Below are 21,606 nucleotides of genomic sequence, written 5' to 3'. Positions count from 1 at the left end.
AAATGCAGGGACCAGAACTGTGGTTATTTCAGACATCCCCTTGGGACATTTCCCTTTATTACAATTGTAAGACACTGTCAGTTTATTTTCAGTTTGTGATCCTCCATAATTCCTAACATTTCTTTTTTTTAATGCATAACTGCTGCCTGCTTGGGTTTCCTCAGATCTGCAGTTTTTGTAAATGTCATTCTTACCTGCAGCACTTTTCACTTGTCCTTATCAAACTGCTGATCCTTTAATGCTGATTTCTAATCTCCAAAGTTCCTGAAATCCCTTCAAACCTGGTATCATCTGCAGATAAATAGCTTCTTTTCATCCCATCATCCAGACATTACTGAGAACATTGAACACTTTGGGTTTAGGACAGACTTCAGCCTCCCAGTTTGATAATAAATCATTTATAATTACTCTGAACAGGGGTTCCCAGCCACACAAACCCACCCTTCAGCACCTTTATCTGGTTCCTACTTCCTAAAAGCAACATCAGAGAGTCATGTGAATCAACATAAAAACTCCTGCCCCGAGCACTGTGATTTCTTGACACAGTTTCTCTCAAACTCCAAGTGCTCCAGGCTTTGCATACCAGATATTATAATGCCACAGGCTTTGAAGGGAGTTAAAAGCAGCTTTTGTGCTTTTTGCACCCTTTTCATTGGCTACCACCAATTTCTAACTTCAGCTTATTACATTTCTGGCATCCTTTGTATTGTGTGTTTCCAGATTTTGGCTTTTTTAGTTTGCAATGAAAACCTTTTTGCCCTTTTGCCATGGTATGTTCCACAGGATTTTAAAACATCCATAATTTTCAAGAGACAGATTTTAGGTCTGTCAGTTATTGCCCATCATGCTAAAAGGTGTTTGTTGAACAATGATTATTTAATCATTTTGTTCACTTAGCATCCATGAAATTCCTTATGGTCAAAATTATGTCAACAAGGGAGGGAAAGCATTTGTCCTATAAAGAAAAATAAACTTCATGAGCTTAAAATCAAAATATTTGACACCCTGGCAGTGTCTCAGCCCAGGTTGGATGGGGCTTGGAGCACCCTGGGCTGGGGGAGGAGTCCCTGATCATGGCAGGGGGGTGGAACCAGGTGGTCTTTAAGGTCCCTTCCAACCCAAACCAGTCTGAGATTTTATGATTCTCAAAAAATTTCCACTGGTGACCTCTTAGGCATTAAGAATGAGCATCACAGTTCAAATGAAGTTACTGTGCCAATGCTCTATATGAAAGGGTAGTGATAAAGAGCATAATTCCTATAGTTCAATGCAGCTTGTGTCTCATGTGTGACCACATCACCACCTCTTTGGTTCCATTTATTAAGATGTGCTCAACCATCCAGTTCCTACAAAATTCCCCCATTTTATTGCATTCAGGTCCCTGTGTCTGGTTGCACAGGAGACTGAGCAGATTCCAGCTGCTTTCTCATAAAGAGCTGGAAATGGGTTTTGCCTTCTGAAAGAGAAAGCACAAAGTGCTCTGTATGGGGTGAGCTCAGGGCCAGGGCAACCCTTGTGCCACTGCTGTGTCATCAGGTGCCTGGGGAGGTCAATCAGAGTTTTATTCCCTTGGGGCAGCAGCTGTGACTCCTTTCCTAGGCTATGGAAAGAAAAAGGTACCTCTAGAGGGCTGTTCTTTCATCCTCCACTAAGTGAGATTAATTACCCACTGCAAGGATCACTTTCTCTCTGTTACCTCTACGAGGAGCCTGGGATGACCAACCCAGCCATAAATATTATGTTTCAGACATACACACCCAGCCAGAGAAACCCCATCCCAAATGTCTCTAACTTGCAGACAAATTGGGGCAGATAAATCCCCTCTCATGTCTGTCTGTGCCTTATTTTTTCAAAAAAAGAGTGGCAGCTCCTGTGTCCCATGGGAACTGTGAGGGTAACAACCACAAGGGATGGGGAGGTGCTCAGTGATGACACCATTAGGAGCCAGATGTGTGCACTTGGGAGATAACACACAATTTACTGCTAGTTTCAAAGATCTGCTAGCAGGGAACAGCAATACTTAAACATCCAGCATCTTCTCTGAAGACTTCAAAGGTTTTTCCCAGGGCTTCTTATCCCATTTCACATCATTCTGATGATGGAAAATGATATCCCACGTTCTGAGCTTACAGAAGATGGATCCTGGGAGAATTTACACCTTTGCTTTCCTCAAAAACAGAGCAGAAAAATGAAGCCCTTTTTCCAAAGATGATATTTCTTACATTCCCATTACAGTAATCTCTTGATCACTTAAAAAATCCAGCTCTATTTAAATATATATTTAAAAGGAAAAGTTTACCCATTTTCCAAGCAGGGCTCTTCTTTCTTCAAATACCTACAAAACATACACATGCAAAAAAAATTGAATACTTTGAGGGGATTCAATATACCCTAAGAAAGACACAGCTTGAAAAATATTTTATTTAACCAAACAACAGAATCACTGAACTGAAGAGTTTGGAAGGAACTGGGTTTTTTTTGTCCAAACTCTGTGCTAGGATCAACTCAAGCAGATTTCTCAGGGCCACATGCAGATGGGTTTTGAATTTCTTGTTAGATGGAGACTCCACAGCCTTTCTGGGCATCTTGTTTGACCACCCTCAAAGCCAGAACATTTTTTCTGAAATTAAATGGAATTTTCTGTATTTCAATTCACAGCTGTCACCTCTCATCTTTTCCCTGGATGCCACCAAGAGGAGTCTGGATCTTTCTTCTTTACCTCCTCCCATCAGAAATCTGTACACATGGATAAGATCCTCCAAAAGCCTCTCTTCCCCAGGCTGAACATCCTCAGGTCTCTCAACCCTTCCCCAAACATCAAATGTTCCAGTGTTTTCATCACTCTTTGGTCCTACACTGGCTTTGTTTGACACCTGGATGGGATGATCTCAGAGCCCTTTTCCAACCTTAATTATTCTATGATAAATCCACTTCTTTCTTGTACTGAGGAGTCCAGAAATGGACACAGCATTCCCCCTGTGTCCTCACAGGGGTGCAGAGGGTAAGGATCCCCTGACCTGCCACACACACTCCTCCTAAGGCAGTCCAGGATGACAGGGGCTGACTTTGGTGGCTCATGGACAGCCTGGTGCTCACCAGGACTCCCAGGTCAATCCCTGCCAAGCTGCTTTCTCATCTCCATCACTCTTCTTTGCAGGTGCTGCACACACAATCTGCCAGCACAGCTCCCTGATCTCCTGGGCAGACAGTGATGCTGCTGTCTCACATGATTTGGTGAGATCAGATGTCTCATCTCTTTATTTTAGAAATGTCAGTTTTGCTTACTTGGAGACACTGAGTGCCTGAAAGATTCTAGAATGGATGCAACACAGGGAGATATCATAGAATCATTGTAGGGTCATGGAATTCCAGACTGCTTTGGGTGGGAAAGGACCTTAAAGCTCATCCAGTTCCAACCCCCTGCATGGTCAGGGACCCCTCCCCCAGCCCAGGGGGCTCCAAGCCCCATCCAACCTGGGCTGAGACACTGCCAGGGATGGGGCAGCCACAGCTTCCTTGGGCAACCTGGGCAACCAGGGGCTCAGCACCCTCACCCCAAGCAATTTCTCCCTCACATCTCATCCCCAGCTCCCCTCTCCCAGCTCCAAACCCTTCCCCCTTGTCCTGTCCCACTCCAGCCCAGCCAGGACATCACCTTATTCCAGGCCACCACTAACCCATGTCCCACACCTGAGAATCACAGAATGCTCATGGCTGGAAAGGACCTCTGAGATCACCAAGTCCAACCAAACAATTTCTCCCTCCCTCCCTCCCTGCCCAAGATCTCCTCTCCATCTCCCCTCTCCCAGCTGCAAGCCCTTCTCCCTCGCAGGGTCCTGTCCCTCCAGGCCCTTGTCCCAAGTCCCTCCCCAGCTTTCCTGGAGCCCCTTCAGGCACTGGAAGGTGCTCTAAGGTCTCCCCGTTGCAGCCTTCTCTTCTCCAGCCTCAACACCCCCAACTCTCTCAGCCTGGCTCCAGAGCAGAGCTGCTCCAGCCCTCCCAGCAGCTCCAGGGCCTCCTCTGCACTGGCTCCAACAGCTCCGTGTCCTTCTGCTGATGGGGACCCCAGGGATGGACACAGCTTTACCCCAGGGGGGGCTCCCCAGAGCAGATACAGGGGGAGATCTACAGCCCTGGCTTCAGTCTCCAGGCTGCAAGCCCATCAGGAGTCAGACAGTCAGAGTCTTTGTTCCCTGCCCACATCAGAATCACAGAATAGAATCCCAGAATGGTTTGGATTGGAAGGGACCTTAAAGATCATCCAGCTCCAGCCTCCCTGCAGGGGCAGGACGTGTGACAGCTGACAAGAAGGATGATCAGGATCAAAATACAGAGGAGGATTTCAGATGTTGACCTTTATCCATAGATAGACCTGACCACATCCATATGATATAACCATAGCTAGACCTGAAAGCACAAGCACGTGGCTTCCCATGACCCCAAGAACTGCTTTCTAGACTCAGGATCGTGACCTGGGAAGGGAGGAAATGCTGTGGATAATTTTTCCAGAAGAAAGATCAAAGAGGAAAAAGCCTGCCTGATAGCTGCACATAAACCCAGCTATTAACCACAACTAGGAAGACAGGCTTGATCGTTATAAGCTCCAAACATGTTACTGCTCTGGCAGCCTGCAAAGAAGGTTCCTGCAGAGAAAGACATCACCAGTGCTGAGGTCTGGAGCAGCAGCTGACACTGCTACCCCTGGCTCTCTCAGCAGGAGTGTTTCTTGCAAGGGCTGGAAAATGCCATTTCTTTTCTTTGGATGTTGGCAGTTATTATTTGCTTTATTTGCATGTGGGACACTTGGCAAAGTTAAAAGGAAAAAACCAACCAAAAAAAAAACCAAAAAAAACCCAAACCAAAACCCTAGCAAGCTGAACCTGGAAAAGGATTTGCCACAGGCAAGTGATGAATAGGCAAAGATCTAAGTTTTGGGTTGGATAATTCAAATGAAGGAAGGAGCTCTTTCTACAACTGCAAGCTATGTTAATGGTCTTTGATCAAAGGAAGACAGTATTTGCTCTCAGCATTCTTGGAGATACATCTGAGCTTACTCTGTCAAAGTTCTGCCTCCTCCAGGCACTTGGAAGCATTAATTAGCAACAGAATGCCCCAAAATTGGTATAATCACCCACTGCCTTAATCAAGCCCATGTTTACTGCCCTCTCCTCCAAGGCCTTGGAGTTATACCTATGAGTGTGCCTCAGCTTCTTGGCTTTGGATGTATCCTGAGGCTGAGGCAGCTCCTGGGACCTTCCATCTCACATCCATGTCCTCAGGTGCTTTGAAATCAAGTTTCAGGGCTGCCTGGCAAATGCCACGTGTGCTGCCAGCTCAGAAACCCCCCAAGTCCTGGGCTGCATCCCCAGCAGTGTGATCAGCAAGGCAAGGAAGGGGATTCTCCTGCTCTGCTCCACTCTGAGGAGAACCTCCAGAAGTGCTGGGTCCAGTTCTGGAGCTCCCAGTTACTAAAGAGGTACCCTGAGGATTACCCAAAATCAGACAGGTGACATATTCACCCTACTTGGGGCTCTTCTAACCAGGGTTTAGATGGAATTTAAACACTTCTGCCTTGGATCAGCTCTGAATTCCCACCACTCCTGCTCCTCATTCACTGCTCTATTGCCACCAACCCCTCTCATCCACCTCCTTCTGCTTTCACCTTCTGTTTTTCACACACCTCCTTTCTGTGAGATACCACAAGGAGATCATTGAGGGGCTGGAGTGTGTTCAGAGAAGGGAATGGAGCTGGGGAAGGGGCTGGAGAAGATGGAGAAGGGGATAGAGAAGTTGTGAGGAGCATCTGAGGGAGCTGTGGGTGCTGATCCTGGAGCAGAGGAGGCTGAGGGGAGACCTTGTGGCTCTCTGCAAGCCCCTGAGAGGAGGTTGGAGCCAGGGGGGGTCGGGCTCTGCTCCCAAGGAACAAGGGATGGGAGAAGAGGAACTTTTGGCACAAGTCAAGTGGTGCCAGGGGAGGTTTAGGTTGGAGCTGGGGAAGAATTTCTCCCTGGAAAGGGTTGTCAGGGCCTGGCCCAGGCTGCCCAGGGCAGGGCTGGAGTCCCCATCATGCCTGGAGGGGTTTCAGAGAAAGCCCTGGGGATGTGGGGATGAGGGACATGGGGCAGGGCTGGGGAAGGGTTGGAGCTGATGATCTCAAAGGTCTTTTTGCAAGAAAAATAATTCTGTGATTCTACAATAAATTCTTTTCTCTCTTCACACTTTCTCTAAACTCAAAGGGTGGGGAAATGAACTGAGATGATTGTATGAAAATGGCCCCTTCTCACTCACTACCTCCCTCTCCATGTCTGGATCAGCTCCTCCTTTCAGCTCTCAGCAATTTTTTTGCTGCAACTCTGTTTTTTCTTGCCTACCCTTGCAGAGCAGTGTAGTGATACACAAAAGCTCTCTCAGGCAGGTCAGGGCTTTAAACTCTGCATCAGAAACAAGCAAATCATTTTTTAATCATATTTTTTAATCAATATTATTATATTTTTTATCATTCATTTCCTCACCAAGCACAGGCCTGGGAGGTTACAGTAGGTTCTTGCCTACCTAGAACATCATTAAATGGTGGAGTGTCCAACAATCCCATCTGAGCTCCTTTTCTATTGCTGTGCCTGATGCAACATCAGAAAAAGAAGCAGAGAATAAGAGAAAAGGGTGGTTTTACCCATTGCTGGTCAGATCATAAATGTATCAGAGTGACATCTGTAGAAATAGGCTTTAAAGAGAGTAGGAAACAGCTATGAAAAGGATTCAAGGGGTGGGGAATATGCCAGATTGAAAGGACTTCAAAGAGCTCAATCTGTTTAGTTTATCAAAAAAAAAAGTGCAAGTGTTGTCTTGAAGCAGCATAAAAGTCCTTCCATCAGGAAACAACCACTGATTACAGAAGAGTTTAATAACTTGTCAGGGGAAGATGTAAATGATGGGAGCTGATGCTAGAGGTATTCAGACAGGAGACAAGGTTTCATCTTTTAATGGTGCAGGGGATTAACCATGAGAAAATTATTAGAGAAGTGAAGAAATTTTCATTTCTTGATAGCCCCAAAGGAAGTCTGGATACCTTCACAGAACATAGATTTAAGCCAAATTCTAATTATTGAGCTCAAGACTGGGAGAACTGTGTGAAAAAAAAGGGCCCAAGAAATCCAGGAAACCAGAGGACATGATGGAAGGGTCCACTCTGCCTTAAATTCCATGAGTCACCAAGAGAAATTGAAACTGGAATTCTGGGGGAGGAATATGCTGCTGGTGACACAGGAGCTCAAAGCCCTCCAGTTCTGTCAGCAGGTCCCAGATATAGGATACAGAGTGGGAGGTTGGGAAATGTGTCTGGTTATTTATAAAGTGAGTGCATCACTTCAGCTTCCAAAATATCCAGTTAATCCCCAAAAACACCCAGCTCAGCCAAGGAGCCAGAGGATGGGTGCTAAGGTCTCTCCTGTGAGCAAAAGAGCCAAGAGAAGCCTCAGGGGGACCTTAGAGCTGCCCCCCAGTCCCTGAAGGGAACCTCCAGGAAGGCTGCAGAGGGACTTTTCCTGAGTGTCCAGTGAGAGGAGAAGGGGAAATGGATTGAAAGTGCAGGAGGAGAGGTTCAGGCTGGATCTTAGGAAGAAGTTCTTCAGCAGGAGGGTGCTGAGACTCTGGACCAGATTGCCCAGAGAAGCTGTGGCTGCCCCCTCCCTGGAGGTGTTGAAGTTAAAGTTAAAGGTGTTCAAGTTAAGGTGTTCAGGTTAAAACTTGAAGAGGGGAGATTGAGGTCGGACATGAGGAAGAAATTCTATATTTTGAGGGTGCTGAGCCCCTGGTTGCCCAGGTTGCTCAAGGAAGCTGTGGCTGCCCCATCCCTGGAGTTGTTCAGGGCCAGGTTGGATGAGGCTTGGAGCAGCTGGGCTGGATCAGAGGTGTCCCTGGGCATGGCAGGGGGTTGGATCTTTATGATCTTGAAGGTTCCTTCCAACCCAAACCATTCTATGGTTCTGCATGCTTTTCTGGACAGAGTATAAGTTGCTTGCACATATAAGAGACATTTTACAGACAAGCAGATCATTCATAATTTTGCAGCAGCATTTTAAGCCAAGTTGAGGGATTACATTGGGTCAAGAGTCTGAGGTTTACAGTAAAAAAGACAAAGGATGATACAGGCTATTGGGGTTCTTTCAAATTTTGTAGGCAGGGCTGGAAAATGGAAGGGCATGAAAAATGTTTTTAATTCATAGAATCATAGAATCCTAGGGGTTGGAAGGGACCTGGAAAGATCATCTAGTCCAACCCCCCCTGCCAGAGCAGGGCCCCCTAGAGTACATCCCCTAGGAACGTGTCCAGGTGGGTTTTGAATGTCTCCAGTGAAGGAGACTCCACAACCCCCCTGGGCAGCCTGTTCCAGGGCTCTGTCACCCTTACAGTAAAAAAATTTTTTCTGATATTCAACTTGAACCTCCTATGCTCCAATTTACACCCATTACCCCTTGTCCTATCACTGGTCACCACTGAGAAAAGCCTAACTCCATCTCCCTGACACTCACCCCTTACATATTTGAAAACATTGATGAGGTCACCCCTCAGTCTCCTTTTCTCCAAACTAAAGAGCCCCAGCTCCCTCAGCCTTTCCTCATAAGGGAGATGTTCCACTCCCTTAATCATCTCAGTAGCTCTGCACTGGACTCTTTCAAGCACTTCCCTGTCCTTCTTGAACTGAGGGGCCCAGAACTGGACACAATACTCCAGGTGTGGCCTCACCAATGCAGAATAGAGGGGGAGGAGAACCTCTCTTGACCTACTAACCACACCCTTTCTAATGCACCCCAGGATGCCATTGGCCTTCTTGGCCACAAGGGCACATTGCTGGCTCATGGGCATCTTCTTGTCTACCAGGACCCCCAGGTCTCTTTCACCTACACTGCTCTCCAGCAGCTCAGCCCCCAACCTATACTGGGACATCGTGTTGTTCTTCCCCAAATGCAAAACTCTACACTTCCCCTTGTTGAATTTCACCATGTTTCTCCCTGCCCAACTCTCCAGCCTGTCTAAGTCTCTCTGAATGGCAGCACAGCCTTCTGGTGTGTCAGCCACTCCTCCCAGCTCAGTGTCATCAGCAAACTTGCTGAGGGTACATTCTATACCCTCATCCAAGTCGTTGATGAAGATATTGAACAACACCGGTCCCAGTACCGACCCCTGAGGGACTCCACTGGTCACACACCTCCAACCAGATTCTGCCCCATTGACTACAACTCTCTGACTCCTTCCTTTCAACCAGTTCCTGAATTAAATCCTCTAAACACCTTTTCCATCTCTCCTGGATGAGAGGTGTCCCTGGGCATGGCAGGGGGGGTGGAGATGATCTCCAAGGTCCCTTCCAACCTCAGCCAGTCTGGGATTCTGTATTATGAGATGGAACAGAAGAGCCCCTTGGGAACTGACACTCAGTTTGCTCAGGGGTTAAACTGAAGTCTTCTGGTGCAGCAGAATGGTTTGGCAACACTCACTAAGAAGTGAATACACACTTTTTTGTTTAAAAACAACTGATTTGACAAAATAACAGTCCCTGACCAGAACACCCGTATGCTTCAAACAATGATCATCAGAACTTTCAGGTTTTACATAAAATATTAGCTTTTATAGAGAGACTCCATGTGTGTTTGGTATATCCATACTTCTAATAGTAAATAAAATCTTTATGTTTTTACTCCATTACTCGTGATTTACACAGGCAAAAATATAATTAAATTTTTGGGGGACTTGAGAATTTGTGCAGTGAACCTGAGAATTTGCCTTAGGATCTGAAAATTGCAACTCTGAGCAGACAAGATCCTGAGCAAATGCTGTAGCTGACCCTGCCTGGAGGGCTTGGACTAAATGGTCTCCAGAAGTCCCTTCCAACCTCAACAATGAGGTGATTCTATGAATTTGACCCATTTGCCCAGAACTTGCCTTGTCATTCATGAGTTGATGGTTCAGTGGAGTCCATGTGCTCATCTTGGTCTGAAGTTTGGGGCCATCCATGTTTCTGGGGGGTGCAAATGCCATAAATCCAGGGGGAGGGGGGTCCTCTGGTGTCTTTTCAGCTCCTGTGGCTACAACAGGGGAACAGAACAAAGACCAACATTATCTCCCCATTACAGTGTGTCAGTCAAAAGCAAAAAATTCCAAGCAGGAATGCAGTTATTTCCTAGCACAGCAATGCTGCAAGTGAAATTATTTGGAAGTTGGAAGGGTTAAGACCTTTTCCTGGGCAACCATGAGAGGAAAGGACAGATTCATGATGGAAATTGGAGCACCAATATAACACAAATATTAATGAAGGTCTTCCCCATCACAATTATAATCTAAAATTCCTTTTTTTGCTGCATGAATGATCACCACAGGGTGTTAGCAGCAAGCTAGAAAAATAGACAAAATTTCTCTTTCCAGCTGCCCCTGAAAGCTGAAGATAACTTGTGCATCTCCTCCAGTGACAGCAGCTGGGGTTGGATGGGTTTGGTGGGTGTGTAAGGCCAGGTCTGAAAGGGCCAATTTGGCTCTGTGACATCTCACTGAAAGACTGAAAACCAGAAGGGTTCAGAATTGACTGAAATCCCTCAGGGTCCTGTGTACAGGTGCTTTGGTTTTGATAGTTTGGACAGGCTGTGCTCCTCTTTTAAATAAAAATTCCTGCATGAAGTCACTAGGACATTTCACAGAATTTTCTTTTCCTTTTTGTGACACCAAATAACAGGACCCACATCCAGATAAAGCCGTTTCTTCATAATTTTATTTTTTGTCCAAATATGTAAATAGCTTTTTTTTTTCTTTCATCATCTGTCCTGTAGCTGGATTCAGCAGGAAAATGTCATTGCTGACCTCAGCCACCTCATTCCCAGTCTGGAGGCTTCAACTGCAGCAGCCTGAAAACAAAGTCATTTCTTAGCCATGAAAAAACATCTCTGCTCCCTGCACACAGGTATCAGCAGCTTTTCTGTAAAGACTTCAGATGGAGTTAAAGCTTCCTGCTGGCAAGGTGAATAATAGGACTTTTGGAACAAAGGAAAAGGCAACACCACTAAGTCAGTCCAATATTGTGTTGCCAGCCTCAACCCAAGCACCTCAAAACCACCCAGCAAATGGATATTTCCAGCTACCAAGACAAAATTCCTGTCTATTTCAGTGGGAGATTCATCTCCAAAACCCGCTGCAGGGTGTGGGCAAATCCATCTTTTGATTATTTTTTCTTCCCTTTCTCTCCTAAGTTATGATGGAATCAAAGTCCAGATTAAAAAAAAAAAATAAGAAAAATGTATGATATCTTTCTGTCCACATCTGGTGATGTGAGATGGTCCAGGATGGGTATCAGCAGCTTTTCTGTAAAGACTTCAGATGGAGTTAAAGCTTCCTGCTGGCAAGGTGAACAATAGGACTTTTGGAACAAAGGAAAAGGCAACACCACTAAGTCAGTCCAATATTGTGTTGCCAGCCTCAACCCAAGCACCTCAAAACCACCCAGCAAATGGACATTTCCAGCTAACACAGCTCTGAGGCTCACAAGACAAAATTCCTGTCTATTTCAGTGGGAGATTCATCTTCAAAACCCGCTGCAGGGTGTGGGCAAATCCATCTTTTGATTATTTTTTCTTCCCTTTCTCTCCTAAGTTATGATGGAATCAAAGTCCAGATTAAAAAAAAAAAATAAGAAAAATGTATGATATCTTTCTGTCCACATCTGGTGATGTGAGATGGTCCAGGATGGGTATCAGCAGCTTTTCTGTAAAGACTTCAGATGGAGTTAAAGCTTCCTGCTGGCAAGGTGAATAATAGGACTTTTGGAACAAAGGAAAAGGCAACACCACTAAGTCAGTCCAATATTGTGTTGCCAGCCTCAACCCAAGCACCTCAAAACCACCCAGCAAATGGACATTTCCAGCTAACACAGCTCTGAGGCTCACAAGACAAAATTCCTGCCTATTTCAGTGGGAGATTCATCTCCAAAACCCACTGCAGGGTGTGGGCAAATCCATCTTTTGATTATTTTTTCTTCCCTTTCTCTCCTAAGTTATGATGGAATCAAAGTCCAGATTAAAAAAAAAAATAAGAAAAATGTATGATATCTTTCTGTCCACATCTGGTGATGTGAGATGGTCCAGGATGGGTAGGAAATAATTTCATTATAAGAGTCCTGAGTTCTTCCTTGGTTTCTTGCCTTTTTTTTTTTTTTTTTCCCTAAGGATCCTTAAATCATTTCTTTATTATTTACAGTCTGCACATTATAATTTTCAGCAGACTTGCTAAGGTCTCAAAGCCTCTCTCATTCTGTAGTTGGCCAATCTTGGAGGCTTCTTGTGCAAGTGAGTAGGTGCATTTGGGATACACATTATGATGGGCTGACTTATTGGGCTGTTTTTGTTTTGTTTTTCAGCAAGGCCCAGGCTCTTTTCCATGCACAGAAACACAAGATGACAAGTTAGAGAAACACCTCCACTGCCAACAAAACAGGTTCAGGCAACCATGTCCTGTTTTTCAGGGACAACTTCCTACATTAGTCACAAAGCCATCAGTTGTCACTGCAGCACACTCCCAGCCCTGGATTCTCACTCCAGTTTCTCTCCTAAGAAAACTGCTCCCTTCCCAAAGGGAATTGCTGCCTTCCCAAAGCACCTCCATCAGCTTGGACCTGAACAACTCCAGCCCCAAAAAGACACTTGTGTCTCCAGAAACTCTTTTGCTCCTTCTGGGCTAAAACCATGGCTCGTGGCACACCTGGCAGAACTCATATGAACGTCCTGAAGTGCCACATCCAGGGATTTTTTAAATCCCTCCAGGGCTGGGGACTCCAGCACCTCCCTGGGCAGCTGTTCCAGGACAGAAATCCTTCCTCAGCTCTGCTCTCCCCTCCCCTGGGGCAACTTCAGGCCATCTCCTCTGCTCCTGGCATTGGTCACTGGAGAGAAGAGCTCAGCACCCACCTCCCTACAACCTCCTTGCAGGGAGCTGCACAGGGCAAGCAGCTCTCAGCCTCCTCCAAATGAAACAAAATCACTTCTCTCAGCCTCTCCTCACAGGATTATCTCTATTGGCAAGGACCTTAAAATCATCCACAGAATCATAGAATTTTCAGGGTTGGAAGGGACCTTAAACCCAACCAGTTCCAACCCCCTGCCATGTTCAGGGACCCCTCCCCCAGCCCAGGGGGCTCCAAGCCCCATCCAACCTGGGCTGAGACACTGCCAGGGATGGGGCAGCCACAGCTTCCTTGGGCAACCTGGGCAACCAGGGGCTCAGCACCCTCACCCCAAGGAATTCCTCCCTCACATCTCATCCCCAGCTCCCCTCTCCCAGCTCCAAACCCTTCCCCCTTGTCCTGTCCCACTCCAGCCCAGCCAGGACATCACCTTATTCCAGGCCACCACTAACCCATGTCCCACACCTGAGAATCACAGAATGCTCATGGCTGGAAAGGACCTCTGAGATCACCAAGTCCAACCAAACTATTTCTCCCTCCCTCCCTCCCTGCCCAAGATCTCCTCTCCATCTCCCCTCTCCCAGCTGCAAACCCTTCCCCCTCGCAGGCTCCCATCCCTCCAGGCCCTTGTCCCAAGTCCCTCCCCAGCTTTCCTGGAGCCCCTTCAGGCACTGGAAGGTGCTCTAAGGTCTCCCCGTTGCAGCCTTCTCTTCTCCAGCCTCAACACCCCCAACTGGATGTGAGGAACAAGTTGTGTCCCATGAGGGCAGTGGAACAATGGCACAGGGTGCCCAGGGAGGGGGTTGAGGCCTCATCCCTGGAGATGTTCAAGGTGAGGCTTGAGGAGGCTCTGAGCACCCTGATCTGGGTGAGGGTGTCCCTGATACTGCAGGGGTTGGACTGGGGGAGCTTTAGAGCTCCCTTCCAACCCAAATTATTCCATGTTTCATGATTCTCAGCCTGGCTCCAGAGCAGAGCTGCCCCAGCTCTCCCATCCATCACATCCATCATGGTTGTTGCCCTCCTCTGGACTCACTCCAATATATTCCCAGCCACACAACTGCCTGAATTTCACCTGATGGTTGAGCATGATGTGGACCCAGGGCTGCAGAGGCAGAGACCACGAGGCAAAAATGTGATTTTTTTTTTTTTTTTCATTTTCATTTTTCACATTTCACAAAACATTTTCACTCTGGACACAAGGTGCCAGCCTGCCACCAGTACCCTCTGCTCCTCATCCCCTCAGCTACCCTCCAAACTGAGATGAGGGGAAGGAGGCAACCTCAGGTTCAACCTCAGTGGGCTCTCTGAAAATGGGATGAATTCTTTGGTGAAGTCAGGGCTGTTCAGTGTCACTTGAGAGCACGTGTCTGAGCAGGGCTGCACAAAGGCATGCTCTGCATGCCAGGACTCTGAGCTTTCTTATTAGGTGGCCTTGAATATCATGGGATGCCTGAGAGGAAGCAGAAGTGTTAGAAAATCTACAACATGCAGCTGGCCCAAAATTCAGGCTGCAATTTGTTTATAGGCCTTCTAAAAAGAGGGTTGGATTATGGAATCATCAAAATTCTGGGTTGGAAATGAGCTTTAAGTCCATCAATCATTACCCAGCACTGCCAAGGCCACCACTGTCCCTCAGCATCCCACTGACACAGCTTTGAAACCTCCCCAGGGCTGGGGGAGAAAGGGGCTGGAGCAGAAGTCTGTGAGGAGAGGCTGAGGGACCAAAAACCCAGGGACCAAACCCTACTGGAACAAGGTCAGTGGGAGGTTTTTTGCTACAAATGGCAGCAGAATAAGGTTGAAAAGTTGTGTGTGTGTCACCTTCTGTTGGCTGCTCCCAGTTCAGGAGGGATGTTGTTGTCCCTCTAGCAAACAGGCACCAGAAAGCATTTAGTTGGGATGAAATGCTCATAGAGAGACTCTATGCTGAATTCTCACCCCACAAAAACTCCTGGGAAGAATCCTAAAGCCAGACTCAGGGAGCACACAGGTTTAATGGGTGCTGAATTCTAACCCCACAAGTCCTGGGAAGAATCCTAAAGCCAGACTCAGGGAGCACAGAGGGTTAATGGGTGCTGAATTCTCACCCCACAAAAAATCCTGGGAAGAATCCTAAAGCCAGACTCAGGGAGCACTCAGGGTTAATGGGTGCTGAATTCTCACAAAAAATCCTGGGAGGAATCCTAAAGTCAGACTCAGGGAGCACTCAGGGTTAATGGGTGCTGAATTCTCACCTCACAAAAAGTCCTGGGAAGAATCCTAAAGCCAGACTCAGGGAGCACTCAGGGTTAATGGGTGCTGAATTCTCACAAAAAATCCTGGGAGGAATCCTAAAGTCAGACTCAGGGAGCACTCAGGGTTAATGGGTGCTGAATTCTCACCTCACAAAAAGTCCTGGGAAGAATCCTAAAGCCAGACTCAGGGAGCACTCAGGGTTAATGGGTGCTGAATTCTCACAAAAAATCCTGGGAGGAATCCTAAAGTCAGACTCAGGGAGCACTCAGGGTTAATGGGTGCTGAATTCTCACCTCACAAAAAATCCTGGGAAGAATCCTAAAGCCAGACTCAGGGAGCACAGAGGGTTAATGGGTGCTGAATTCTCACCTCACAAAAAATCCTGGGAAGAATCCTAAAGCCAGACTCAGGGAGCACTCAGGGTTAATGGGTGCTGAATTCTCACCCCACAAAAAGTCCTGGGAAGAATCCTAAAGCCAGTGCCTACTGCCAGGGCTGGACAGGTCCCCACCATCCTCCCTTGGTTAGGACATCCTGAGCCAGGGGGAGCTGAGGGGGCTGGAGCAGAAATCCTGTGAGGAGAGGCTGAGGGCAATGGGAAAGTTGAGTTTGGAGGAGGCTGAGAGCTGCTTGCCCTGAGCAGCTCCCTGCAAGGAGGTTGTAGGGAGGTGGGTGCTGAGCTCTTCTCTCCAGTGACCAATGCCAGGAGCAGAGGAGATGGCCTGAAGTTGCCCCAGGGGAGGGGAGAGCAGAGCTGAGGAAGGATTTCTGTCCTGGAACAGCTGCCCAGGGAGGTGCTGGAGTCCCCAGCCCTGCAGGGATTTAAAAAATCCCTGGATGTGGCACTTCAGGACCTGCTCTGGTGGCCATAGTGACACAGATAAATCTGTTTTACTTATTTTATTGCCAAGGGAGGGATGCTGATGGTTGGACACAGTGATTTTAGAGGTCTTTCCAACCCTGACAATCCTGTGACTCTGTCAGTCTGTGACTTGGGAAACTACAGCTTAGTTTGTCTGTTCCCCAAAGCAAAACCTGTGCCTCTTTGTCACCATCCTCAATCCCCCATTCCTGGCAGGATTAACAGCTAATCCTGCTCCTTCAAGAGTTTAAAGTAACTCTGATCAGAGTTAATCTATGGCATGGTATGGAGGTGGCTGCAGCAGGTTGCTCAATACTCACAGAACAGCAGCTCCTCCACTGAGCACACCAACAATTCTCAAGTGCTGTAGCCAGGGCCCCTCTTTTCTCCTGCCACAGTGGTTATCCGTGCACTGGCTGCCCCAAATAACATTCCAGAGATTGCTCAGGTGATCTGAAATCATTTGACCAGCAAGAGATGGGAGAGGAGTTTAACAGAAAACAGGCTTTAAATATATATATAAGGAAAATACTGGTTTACTGCTCAGGGAGGGAAAGCTATGGATATAATAAAAAAAAAATAATACAGACTAACATCTCTCTCCTAGGAAAAACTAAAAGGCAATATAGGGGCAGGTGGCAGGAATAATAAATACCACAGCAAAAGAGGTTTTGGGCAAAGACTGGGGAAAGACCAAGTTTTATGAGTACCTGCAGCCTTCTCATGCTGTTTGTGTTTGAGTAACTTCTGGTCAGAGATCTCCAGCTCTTCCAAAGCAGTTACCTGGCACAGCTTGCAGAAAGCAGGTGAGCCTGGCAGAGTGCAGATGTTAAAAAAGAGCAAAACTGCTGAGGTTTCTACTGCCAGAGTGTGCCCAGGAATGGTTCAGAGTTCAAATGAATGGAGATATTGGGTGAGGATCCAAGAGAGTTGAGCTTTTGGAGATGTATGAAGGAGAAATGGAATTGTCTAATAGAGAGACAGTTTCAAGACTGACCAAAAGCTGTTGAAGCCAATGGAGATGCTCTCACTGACTACACTACAAGGGGGCTAAAGTCCTTTGTTCAAAAAATGTGACTGCATTTAACACAGATAAACAATACATAATCATAGAAGCAGAATCCCAGACTGGTTTGGGTGGGAAGGGACCTAAAGGTCACCAAATTCCACCCCCTGCCATGGTCAGGGACCCCTCCCCCAGCCCAGGGGGCTCCAAGCCCCATCCAACCTGGGCTGAGACACTGCCAGGGATGGGGCAGCCACAGCTTCCTTGGGCAACCTGGGCAACCAGGGGCTCAGCACCCTCACCCCAAGCAATGTCTCCCTCACATCTCATCCCCACCTCCCCTCTCCCAGCTCCAAACCCTTCCCCCTTGTCCTATCCCACTCCAGCCCAGCCAGGACATCACCTTATTCCAGGCCACCACTAACCCATGTCCCACACCTGAGAATCACAGAATGCTCATGGCTGGAAAGGACCTCTGAGATCACCAAGTCCAACCAAACAATTTCTCCCTCCCTCCCTCCCTCCCTCCCTCCCTCCCTCCCTCCCTCCCTGCCCAAGATCTCCTCTCCATCTCCCCTCTCCCAGCTGCAAACCCTTCCCCCTCGCAGGGTCCCATCCCTCCAGGCCCTTGTCCCAAGTCCCTCCCCAGCTTTCCTGGAGCCCCTTCAGGCACTGGAAGGTGCTCTAAGGTCTCCCCGTTGCAGCCTTCTCTTCTCCAGCCTCAACACCCCCAACTCTCTCAGCCTGGCTCCAGAGCAGAGCTGCTCCAGCCCTCCCAGCAGCTCCAGGGCCTCCTCTGCACTGGCTCCAGCAGCTCCGTGTCCTTCTGCTGATGGGGACCCCACCACTCGGTACTTCTACCCCCTCCCTCTGCCGTGTGCCCCACTCTGGAACAGAGAACTCGTCCTCCCTTTATCTCTCAAGCCTCCGCCATCCTCCAGACCCCCCCTTCCCGGCCCGGGCCGCCTCTCACCTGTCTCCTCCCGCCCGCAAGCGGTGCGGCCTCCTCCTCCTTCTCTTCCTCCTCCTCCTCCTCCTCCCGCAAGGCCGCTTCCCGTCGCTATGGCAACCGCTGCCCCCTCTCCCCCTCCCCCTCCCCCTCCCCTCTCCATCGGCCCGCAGCCAATCAGATCGCAGCACCGGGGAAAGGCCGAAGGGACCGCGGTCGGGATCTACCTAGCAACCTGCCCGGCCCTTTCTGATTGGTTCGTTCATCCCGGCAGGCAGACGGGCGTGGCCAATGGGGGCGGGGCGGAGGCGCGGGGGCGGGGCGGGCGCTGCGGCGGGGTCGGGCGCGAGGAGGCGCGGCCGCTGCCTCCGCCGCCACCTGAGGGGGAGAAGCGGGGCCGCGGCGTCGGGACCCCGCGCTGAGGTAACGCCGGGCACCCGGGCCCCTGGGCGGCGCGGAGAGGGTCGGGGTGGAGAGATGAGGGAAGGTTTCCCCTCAGGGATGTCGTTCTTTCACCCCCGCAGCGGCCGCTTCGCTCGCCACGGGCAGGGGGACACCCGCTCCCGGAGACGGCGCTTAGGGAGGAGGTGGGGGGGGGCGGCCATGAAGCGTCCTCTGGGGCGGGGGAGTGAGGGGAGCGGGGGCTTCGGTGCCCCCCGCACCTCCCGTAGAGCGGGCGAGCGAAGGTCAGGGGATGCTGGTCCTGTTCTCCGGTGAAAGACATGGAGGATCCACCCCTCTCCCTCAGCAGCGCCTCGGGGCCGGGAGATGCTGGTCCCGCGTTCCCGCTCCCCCTGTCCCTGCGAGCTGGGGAGCCAGCAGAAGGGGATGCTCGTCCCATGATTTTCCTCTCGTTTTCCATTAGGGACCCCAGGGGAGAGGGATGCGAGACCCCGCTCCTCTCCTTCCTTCCTTTCTCTCTCGATGCCCTGGGAGCCCTGGGGTGGGGATGTTCGGCTCTCTGCACCCTCTCCCCTTTTCTCCTGGCTGTGTGTGGATGCAAAAGGAAAGCGGACTCGCTGCCTCTGCCCCTGGGGTGTGCGCTGGGGACCCGGGGAGGAAGGGATGAAGAAGGGATGAGGAAGGGATGCAGGGATGAGGAAGGGATGCAGGGATGAGGAAGGGATGAAGGGATGAGGAAGGGATGAAGGGATGCCATTCCCCCAGCCCCCTCCATCCTTCACCCCCGCCTCCTTTCCTTCTGCAGTGCACTGGGGACCCAGGAGGTTCCTCGTCCCTCGTTCCCTCCTTTCTCTTTGCAGTGCGGTGGCAGGGAAGGGATGCTTAGTCCCACGCACACCTCCCTCCCCCTCTCCCCCTTTTCCCTTTGCAGGGACCCAAAGGGATTCCAGCTCTGTCCACACACTCTCCTTTTCCTTCTGCAATCCAGTGGGGACCTAGGAGGAAGAGGTGTTGCTCTTATGAGTGTCTTTCCTTTGCTTTTGCTGTGCAGCAGGAATCCAAAAGGATGCTGGTCCCGTGTGTGCACTTGTTCCTTTTTTTTTTCCCACTACAACGCAGTGAGGATTCAAGAGGAAAGGGGATGATAGTTCAGTTTGCACCTTACCTCCTCTTCCAGTCCAAGGGGTGATGAGTAGCTCCCCCTCCAGTCCCTTAGCCTTCCATGCAATATGAACCTGGATGGAGGGAGATGCTCCATCAGACATGGAGGACCTTGCCAGGAAGGCTTTCTGCCTTTCCATCTTTCCTTGCTGGCAATGGAGCAGGGACTGTTGTGGTGTCACTGTGCAAAGAAGGAGAGAGGGAAAGAGATGATACTCGGTGTCTTTTTTCATTCTGCCCTGGAGTACAGTGAGGAAGAGCATGGGAATGTGTAACATGTGCCTGAGGAAGAGCATGGGAGTGTGTGATGTGCCCTCTTTTCCCACTGCTAATAGAGGAAGTGTGGGGGATTATAGTGTGGTTCTCCAGTAACACATAAGAGAAGTGGAACAGGGGAGTACAGCCCTGGAGTTTCTTTCCCACTGACTAATTAAAATGGAGCTGGGAGAATAATGTATTCTCCTTTTGTGCCTTCATGTGGGTGGGAATGGGCTGGGGAAATGCTGCCAGTGCTTGTGTGCAATGAATGAGTTCCTTTCCTTTCTCCATGATCAGAATTGGGTGGGGAATGACTAAGGTGACATTCTCCTCTTGTCTTCTCACTTGCACAGGAGTTGTCTTGTTTGTTGTTTTATCACCTCATTTCTCTGGGACAGATAACCTAATTAATCCACCTACATATTTTCTTTTTAAAGTCTGATGACTTTTTCTCTCATTGCCCCCCTCTCATTGCTCCCTTAGTAACTTGAAAATTTATTTGAAAAACAAAACAAATTGTGGGAGTCAACCCTTTCATCTAGTGATTTTTCACTCTTGTTAATAATTATCTATGCATGTCTTAAGTTATCATTTACAGCAGGAATTGGATGGGCTTCTTATGATTATTAATAATATATAAATCCATAACCACACTAGCAAACTAGCTGTTTCCTACCCCTTTTGCCCACAGTTTTTTTTTTTTGCAGTGCCTTGGGGTAAGAAGGGTAGGTATCCCCTCCTCCTCTTTTATTCTCAGTGTCATCAGAAGTGTTTTGTTTTGGTTTTATACACATATAAAAATAACCACAAAATTTCATATGTAGAAGCTTAACAAAGACTGTACAGAACTTGATCTGTGCTAAGAAACTATCTTGACACTAAAGATTGCTTATTACAGCATTCATCTGTCTACACCAATTAATAGCTCATCTATATGCTCCTTTGCATAACTTCCTTCTCCATTCACAATGATATGATTGTCTTTTTTTTTATTTATTTATTTATTTCACTTAGATTTATTTCTTTTTGTCCATGGAGGGGCACTGGGTGACTATGCTCTATAATTTGGAGTTCTTTTCTGGCTCTAGTGAACATATTCTTAATTTCCTTTATGATATTAAGTAATAACATCTTGAGCATAAAATGGAAAAGTCCTGAAAGGACATGATTTTTTTTTTTCCTTCTGGCACAATTAAAGCTTTTGGTAGCTTATTGAGTCTGTGTTTTTGCATGGGGTTTGGTTTTTTTTTTTCCGTTTGAGGTTGTGGGGAAGTCAGAAGATGGGTGGATTTGTTTGGAGTCTCTACTTTGCATGTTATTAGTATGATTTGTGTGAAGTGTTCTTGGACTTTTTCCCAAGACTTTAAATCCAGACCAGGATTTGCCCAACGTCTGTGCTTCCAGCTCTAACACAATACCTGATGTGAGCACACTTCACCTTCTGTTGCTTCTGAACTGCTCTTGTGGAGCATTATCTGCTGATCACTGCTGGAATGGCACCTGAATTGAAGAGAAAAAGCTAAAAAGGCAATTGCTAATCACAGATAGAATCTCAGACTGGTTTGGGTGGGAAAGGACCTTAGAGATGATCTAATTCCAACCCCCCTGCATGGTCAGGGACCCCTCCCCCAGCCCAGGGGGCTCCAAGCCCCATCCAACCTGGGCTGAGACACTGCCAGGGATGGGGCAGCCACAGCTTCCTTGGGCAACCTGGGCAACCAGGGGCTCAGCACCCTCACCCCAAGCAATTTCTCCCTCCCATCTCAGCCCCAGCTCCCCTCTCCCAGCTCCAA

The 21,606-nt window shown here is 48.4% G+C and overlaps 2 protein-coding genes across 2 annotated transcripts in view; one reads left to right on the top strand and one right to left on the bottom strand.

Annotated features, from left to right (window-relative positions):
• Positions 1–16,483, bottom strand: part of FBXO16 (F-box protein 16) — a 50,321-nt gene extending 33,838 nt beyond the window's left edge. Inside the window, exons 1-3 of the mRNA XM_071742260.1 lie at positions 16,358–16,483; positions 9,937–10,079; positions 2,300–2,335 (exon numbers count right to left, since the gene is read on the bottom strand). Of these exons, the coding sequence (XP_071598361.1) occupies positions 2,300–2,335; positions 9,937–10,032 (132 nt within the window). The 5' untranslated portion in view covers positions 10,033–10,079; positions 16,358–16,483. The remainder of the gene's footprint in view (positions 1–2,299; positions 2,336–9,936; positions 10,080–16,357) is intronic.
• Positions 16,484–18,315: 1,832 nt separating this feature from the next.
• Positions 18,316–21,606, top strand: part of FZD3 (frizzled class receptor 3) — an 80,595-nt gene continuing 77,304 nt past the window's right edge. The window contains exon 1 of the mRNA XM_071742242.1: positions 18,316–18,415. The gene's annotated coding sequence lies outside the window, so the exon portion shown is untranslated. The remainder of the gene's footprint in view (positions 18,416–21,606) is intronic.

The sequence above is a fragment of the Heliangelus exortis genome, chromosome 3 (genome assembly GCF_036169615.1).
Source record: "Heliangelus exortis chromosome 3, bHelExo1.hap1, whole genome shotgun sequence".
Classification (NCBI taxonomy): domain Eukaryota; kingdom Metazoa; phylum Chordata; class Aves; order Apodiformes; family Trochilidae; genus Heliangelus; species Heliangelus exortis.
This window is presented reverse-complemented; position numbering and strand designations above follow the sequence as displayed.